Source organism: Bombus impatiens, unplaced genomic scaffold (assembly GCF_000188095.3).
Source record: "Bombus impatiens unplaced genomic scaffold, BIMP_2.2 scf_0647, whole genome shotgun sequence".
In the NCBI taxonomy this organism is placed as follows: Eukaryota; Metazoa; Arthropoda; class Insecta; order Hymenoptera; family Apidae; genus Bombus; species Bombus impatiens.
Window position 1 is genome coordinate 528,911 of NT_177066.1, and position 7,857 is coordinate 536,767.

The 7,857-nt window shown below is 47.6% G+C and overlaps 1 protein-coding gene across 1 annotated transcript in view; it reads left to right on the forward strand.

Annotated features, from left to right (window-relative positions):
* The window catches only part of LOC100749569 (hemicentin-1), a 111,127-nt gene that overhangs the window by 70,904 nt on the left and 32,366 nt on the right, over positions 1–7,857 (forward strand). Inside the window, exon 2 of the mRNA XM_003492080.4 lies at positions 5,819–5,946. Coding sequence (XP_003492128.2) covers positions 5,819–5,946 — 128 coding nt within the window. The remainder of the gene's footprint in view (positions 1–5,818; positions 5,947–7,857) is intronic.

Consider the following 7,857-nt stretch of genomic DNA (forward strand, 5'->3'; position numbering starts at 1 on the left):
CGGGAGGGGGGGGGGGGTAGGGATGGAAAAGCGCAGCTCTGTGTGCACGAGCCAACGCTCGCGCTAATTCGCGCAACAATTTAATTACCGATCCGGTGGATCGAGGCGGGCATTTAAAGGAGGAGGTTATTCGCCCTTTACGAGCCGACGCCCGCCGAGTTTCCACCTGTGAATTCGTAATGCATCAGCGACTGTGTAAAAATGGCTAACAAGCGGCGAAGGGGCAGGGGAGACGGTTAAGGGACGGTGGGAGTCGTCGATGCTCGTCGATTACGTTCGGTTGCTATTAAATTTGCGCGTTTCGCCTTGGCGAAATTAATCGATGAACGATGAAACACGGGTAGGGAGCGTGGATGGTCGACGCTAACGCGACCAAGGATGTAACAAGCCGTCGTGGCGATAAAACAATTTTCGAACGGTGCAACGACGCGGGTTAACTGGCCGATCGTCGGCCACGATACCGATGAAAATGTTGGGACGATAGGAAATACCGTGGAGTCCGGTAGATCGGTGATGATCGGATGCCAGTGACCCGGTCAAGTGGCCTCGTACGTAGTTTCGCCAGTTTCGTAATTGGAAAAATTTTAGATAACTCGATATCGCTGGCCTCCGATCGTGTTGACATTTAATCACGATAAAGCGCGACATCGCGCTGCCGGCTCGCTTATTGCCGCCGACACAACGGTGAATTTAAATTTGCAAATCCTACAAGCTGTTCGTATTCACGGCAGATACGTTCCCTTCCCTATTCTTGTTTCGCTGCCGTCGATAACGTAAACGAACGTTCGCGTCCGAAGGGATTGACAGGCCCCACGCGTACGCGCGTAAGAAGCGAAAGGTGACTTGGCAACATTTTTGAAAATTGGAAGGCCGGCCCGGCCAAAACGGATCGATATCGAACGCCATTGTATCGTGGCACTCGTATCGGAAGAACGCGGTGCGGCGCGACCAACTCCGCGTGTATCTCGTAACGGGTTCGATACGTATCGCGTCGCATTTAATTCGCAACAACATCGACGAGCGTCGACGAAGAAAAGGTATGTACCACCGTGTGGATATATGCAGGTCTCGTGAATATAACGGCAACATCGATAGAGGCAAAAGTCCGATGCGACTATGTACACAGCGGGGAAAAAAAATATATGCGGTGTTCGAGTAGGAGAGAATACGATGTACAGAGAATCACCAATAACGTACTTCTGCGATTAAAAACTGTCACAGGTCCGACGATATATTGACACTAGCAGTTTTTTCTTCTTCTATCTGCCTGCAACCCCTTGCCTCCTCCTTTTTAATTCACCCCCTTTGCTCGAACATCGCCGTTTCATTTAACCGGAGAAGAAACGTATCCTAACGTTCGTTATTCGCGAAATTCCGCCGAAACTGTTTCGGCTGGAGAAAATAAATTAAAGGGAAAAGCGGTGCGGGCCGAGAGCTGCTGTGTTTTTAGAAGTTTTTTAAAGGAGACCGGTTTCTACGGTCGAAGAAAATATATCCGACGCGATTTACTGCCTCTACTGTCGCGTTGATTCCGCCTCGCTCGTATTAAAAGGTGTTGAGATTATTCGATGTATAAACAGAGAAAATTCGTGGATAAATTATGAGGCAGAAAATATACTTAAATACAAGTGTAATTATAAGTAAGAATACAATTTGAGCTGGTCCAGATCCGCACACTAGCTGTGTTACCCAATAACTGAAAACCCCGAAGACAACGTTGCCTGTCTACTGTTTATGGTCTGTCTTCGTCGCAGGCTTTTGTCTACACGCTGTCGATGGCTTCGGTGCTTGAGAAAACTAAACAGACCAGATGTAGAGTTTTCTTAGAAGCGGTAACCACTTCAACAAAGGGAAAATTAGGTAGCCGACGCGTACGTCGATCGTACGAACAAAGATTTTTCCATGCGCGCTTTTATCTAAAACCTTCTCCCCTTCTGGAAGCTGGAAGCTCGAACGTCGCAACGTCGCTCGCCAAGTTACGGCAGCCGGCGCATTTGTTATCCCTCGCGCAATGTAACGTTCCCTTTTTTTCCCCCGGCCTGTTTTCCTTTTTGCTTCTTCCGATCGACAGGTCGAAGCGGAAGTGCTGCGAAAACGTTGTCCTTTTAAATTATCGTTCCGCGTACCGATGGATCGATGTAAATGCGCTCGGGCGGTAACCGGCTTTCACAGATCGTCTCTCTCTCTCTCTCTCTGCCTCTGTCTCTCTCCCTGTTTATCGGAAAATCGTTCACTGTAGTTGCGAAGAATTTGCTCTGCAATCCATTCTCGCCGGTGACCAATCATGGCGGATTCGTCGGTCCGCGAGACGCGAGTTAATCTCGCGGAGGAACGCTCATTTAGAGAACACTTAAGATGCCCATTCGTTTCCTCGATTCGAATAAAGTATTCACCGGCTGCATTATAAGTAGAAAAGGCCAGAGCAAAACGAACTGCGAAAACAACAGGTCGTTAATTTTTCCTTGCTCAAACACGTGTTACAGAAACCTTTTTCCGTCGCGCTGCTTCTTTTTGTCCTTACGTTCTTTCTACGTTTCCGGAGAAACGGCTGGAGCAAGATAATTTCTCTTTGTTCGGTTCGATGCAAGAGGGAGAGGCGGTCGTAAAACTTTGCGGCAAGTACCGAGCTCTGCAAATGCCGTATCTGTTTTACATTTTCGTAGAAAGATGTCCGACCGACGAGTAGATCGGAAAAAGCCATCGTACGGACACGAAGCTCTTTCCAACTGACTCGGTTGCCCATGTTTTCGTAATTCCATCTGTTCTCGTTCTTTTAAATCGTTTCGGATTCCCCGGGTATGCGTAAGCGCGAGGATAAAAATTGGTCTTCTCTGGAAAATTAGCTCAGCCGTTCGCGCGCTCCTAGCTAAGACGTTCTCCGAGGTACTCGTGAAATATTCCGGGATATAAGTGTATGGTAGCAAGATAATGGCCTCGTTACCACGACAAATACCGATAATTAATTACGTCGGGCGGCCGACAGTGCCTCGAAGATTTTCCGAAAATGCCTGGCGGATTCGTTACCGAAGATAAGTTCAACGATATTTCAGCCGACGTTCGAGCGCTAAAGAAACGAGTATTTTTCTACGAACGAGTTGAAGGAACCTCGATCGATCAAGAAGATCTCGCGATACGAGAGTAATAAGCGCGCGGGATCGGTCGGCCGGGTCGGAAACAAATTACGAACGGTCGACGATGTCGAAAAGGTCAGCTCTTTAGCCGATCGGACACGAGAGAAGCGGGTATAATTGCTTCGTAATCCGCGGGTACAATCGAACATCGAATCGGGGCGGGAGTCGCTTGGCGTGAAATTGCTCGCATTGACGGCATTACGTGGTTCGTTCCTAGACAAGGTTCCGGCTTTTTGCCCTCTTCGATCGATACCACGGAGCATGTCGATAAGATTAACCCGCCATACTCTTTCGGGCCGAACCTTCGAAATTAATAGAACAGATTTGGCACCGGTCGGCTCGATCGAGCGTACGCGATTAGCTCCGGCTAGTCGGTCGCGAATCCGCCAAACGACTGCCGCTAAAATAAACGGAGAGGCTCGTTTACGATGAAACGATTTAAAGAAGGTGATCGTTTATCGTCCACGATTAAACCGTGCCCCCAGCGAGATATGAAACGAGATAACAGAGAATCGCGGCAAGCCAACGACAGACACGGCTGGTGCTTGGCCCACAAACTTGATTAATACGTACAGTCGAATGATTCCGCCAAACGACCTATCACGCGCCACCTGACCGGTTTAGCCTTCCATGGAAAACCAGATGAGAGATTAATAATTGGACGATTCAGAAGCCAATCAGTACGAACCAGCGAGACGGAAAACCGTAATACGGGCGAGCACCGAAAGCACGTCGACGAATCGAGAGAAGAGCGACTGAAACGCAGGAATCGAGAAAGAGGGAAATACCGGCCCGCTACTAATAACAGGATAAAGGATTTTTATCGCGCGATGCTCGCGACATCGCGTTGATTCGCTTGTTCGCGAAAGGGTCTCGTAAATTTCCCGCTGTACGCCAAGTGGAAAACACGTCGATCGTTTAACTCGGTCGCGTATCGATGGCGCGATTTTCCTACGTCGAGACGAAAGCTCTGTTGCGAATTCGGAGTATCAGTTTTGGTCTCGAAAAGCGCGAGATTCTTCCTATTCGGCCGTAAAGAATCGACAAGGAAAAACTGCAGTTCGTTTGTTTCCTTTCACGTCGATCGTCGTGGATCGTCAAATTTGCTGGATTTTGTTGCAAACATATTTGCTCTGCTCTGTTCGAAACGGTAGCGATACAAACTCGACGAACGAGCGGAACGTAAAGCGGCAGATGGGAAACCTCGAATTTATCCACTGGCCGACCTGTTGCGAAACTCCTTAACTTTTACCGTAAACAGGCGATCGGCGATCGGTTCGTTTCCTCGGGCGCCGTTCCTTGCCATCCGGCTCGACCGGAGATTCTACGAGCATAGTTACGACGATGAATATTAGATTTTATTTCACCGTCCGATCGATCCGATTCCTCCTACCTCGACCCGAATATTCCGCTAAAATATTCTCTCCAAGTATTCTCGATACCCGCGATATTAATTCATAAGCCCTTCGCGGGATAACTAGCCGGAACTCCGCGAATTCCGCTTTATCTCTGCCAGTCGGTGAAAATAAGTCGGCCAGTTCGGCCCGGGAATGCATAATTCTCGGCAAGTTACGCTGTAACTTTGGCTAAGGTCTTTGTCTCGGCCGTGAATCACCGCTATAAATTATTTTCCGCGAGTCCGCCGCCGGCTTATCGAAGATCCCCGCGAACTCACGCCTGTTTGTTCTCGCCGGCGACTCGCATTCGTTGGGACGGTTTCAATATCCCGAGCGGGCCATCGTTTCGCGTCGTCGTGACGCGAAGTGGCGCGCGGAAGGAAGGAAGGTTGGTTGGTCGTACGGTCGTTTCGCAAGGTAACGTTCATTTTCACGGCCATAAAACACGACGGGCCGGGGACGTAACGGTACCGGCACGGCGGTTTGTTAATTTTGCAAAGTTATTTTCGTGGCCGCGTAACCGTACGCCTGGTAAAAAAAAACACTCCCATCTCGGTGAAAAAATTGAATTTTTAACATTGCAATCCGACGGGAACGATGCGGCCGTGGTCGCTCGCTCGCATAAAATTTTCACGTCGCCGACGTTGCAAACGAAACGTCAAATGGACAAGAACGCCACGCATTGAGCGGTCCCTCTGGTCGTTCCAGATTTCACGCAGGATTTGTCATCGAAAAATATGAATAACAGACGACGGTGCTTATCCGCTTCTATTGTCATCGGAATTGTTCCGTTCAGCCGACGTTCGTTATTTACCAAGTAGAATTTTCAGATCCGACGAACGAGTGACGCGCGCGTCACCGACACCCGTTCTATTTTAATCAAAGTAAAGATTCTCCATCGTGAAAATTAAGGACGCATCGTTTTCACCGTCGAACCCGATTATCCCGTTGATAGAATTTATCGGGAAGCTGCGAGATGAAAACCGAAGGTCCGGACTGGGAACGGGCGAGTTAAACGAATTTATCGAAGTTGCGAATTAAATAACAACTTTAACGAGCGCCGGTCTGCTTTAATACCTGGATAAACCGACGCTTATACGGTTGCTTCTGTTATCTCCTCGTCGCTTGAAAACAAAACTTTCCATGGGTTCGGCCCCGATGCGAGAATTTCTTTTATCGCGCGTTAAACTATGCGAGGAGAAGTTGAAGGCGCCCGTCGATATCGTTAAAAGTATCGTTCGCAAGAATCCGTGTCGGAGTTAATGACTTCGCTTGTTCGCTTGCTTACAGTGTGCCGTGGCATTCAGCAATTCGAAGAGTCACCGCAATATACCGAGGTGAATCCCGGCCAAGACGCCAAGATGATCTGCCGCGTACTCGGCAAGAGAGGACAGTGTATCTGGCAGAAGGATCAAAAAGTAAGTACGAACGATTTATCCGCGAGTTTTCTTAACGGTAGAACGACGCATCGTATCGATATATAGGTATATATATGTCTATTACTCGCCATAGCTGTCCGGTATTTAGCCCATCGACTGTGAATTCCATTTTCATCGAATTTGCCTGTGAAATAAATCGGCGATCCTAAACGGTTGCGTGACTCTCGCCGTTCCTATCGTTCGAATTTCAAAACGCACGTGAAAAGAGCTAAAAGAGCTATTGAAAGAGAATATTAGAAGAGAAAGAAGGATACTGGCGCGAGAGGAGCTTGAAAAAATTTAACCTACAAACAGGACGACGTGCATGGAATTAGAAAGACCAGTGTGCTCGAGCGAGGTCGAACCGTCGGTCTTTCGAACGTCGAATAATAGCGTGGAACGAAAAAGATGACGACGATTGGACAAAGATAATTAAAGGTTGTGTCAGCAGAGAAAAAGATAGAAGTATTTTTCTTTTTTTAGAACAAAAAGTTTCTACCCCTCGTCGACTTGCGTTCCAAGTACGACGGTCGAAGTACGTAGAATTTGAAAAATCACGCATGCCGTTATCTCTGACCGAGAGCACCCGGGAGATGGAGAGTGGAAGAAAAGGACCTTCGTCTTGGCGCGCCCCCGTCTATCGCGATTCCGGATAGTTCATTGTTACCAGCACTGTAACCTCCTGGCAGCCAACTTTTCTCCGTTTGCCTCGGTGCCAGTAAACTTCGCTCGAGATAAGTTTCTGACCGAAAGTGGACGTTACGTGTCTACCGACAATAAATACTTGTTCGTCGTTGACTGCGAGGCAACCGAGTCGACTGCTCGAACTTAAGTGAAATATTACGACGCATCGTATTGTACGGACGCATTTACGATCCAGCGGGGTATAGACGAGTCTTGGAGAGTAAAACCACGAGAAAGCAAGCTACAAAGTGATTCGAAGCAAAGAAAGAAAGAAAAAAGAGAGAAAATTAATGCGAAACTCATCGTAACGCGAGGTTGAATTTCAGGTTGAAGCTCGTGTCCGTAGAGTGTAATTGAGAATGGATAAAAAAAATAAAAGGGAAATAAACGCGGAAATACGGTCGAATAAATACTCCATAGATTATCTGCTGTAACCTGGCAAGTACCTATGGTATTTCATGCGTGTGCACGAACATTACCTTTTAAATTAACAAATACACGAGGCAGAAGCAACGGATTCGATTAACCGACCTCTATATTGGCTGCCGTGTAAATCAATTTCAATCGAATCCCCGCATGGTCAAAGTTTCCATAAAGAATTGAAAATCAAAACAAAAATTATTCGTATTTTTATCACGCATCATTGACGATTACAGAAATTTGTTGCGATCGCGTACGATAGCCCTACATCGTTATTTGCCCTTCCATATATGTACATATCGGACACGTACAAACTACACGGCGTATATTCGCATAAGCGCTTACGGATCCTTAAACGAGTCGCCGTCTTTTCAGTTTTTCGAAATCTATTCTCAGCACCGGGTTCTTACGTCTAGTACGGCGTGCCGCACAGCTGCTGAACAAATTGCCGAGTGAATGCGTCTACGGTTAAAGAAAGTACCGTGTCGGTAATGCCGGTATTCAACGTGGGCGCACGGATTATCCGTTTAAAAAAATTTTTTAATTAAATCCGAGTCATCTTTTCAGCCGCGTCTACGTTTTTTACCGCGTAACTGCGCGAGTGTGCGGCCATGGACCACCTCATTTACTCGCAATTACCTACTTAAAGTCCGCGAGGAGCAGGCGGTTGTTGCCACAGGAAGGTATTCACTAACCACGTCCGCGCTGCGTATTTTTCTCGGAACGAATCCAACGAATTTGAAAAGATCTAAGAAAGCTCGTTCCGCTCGAAAAGTCTCGACTTTTCTTGGCTGAACAGCGCCGCCG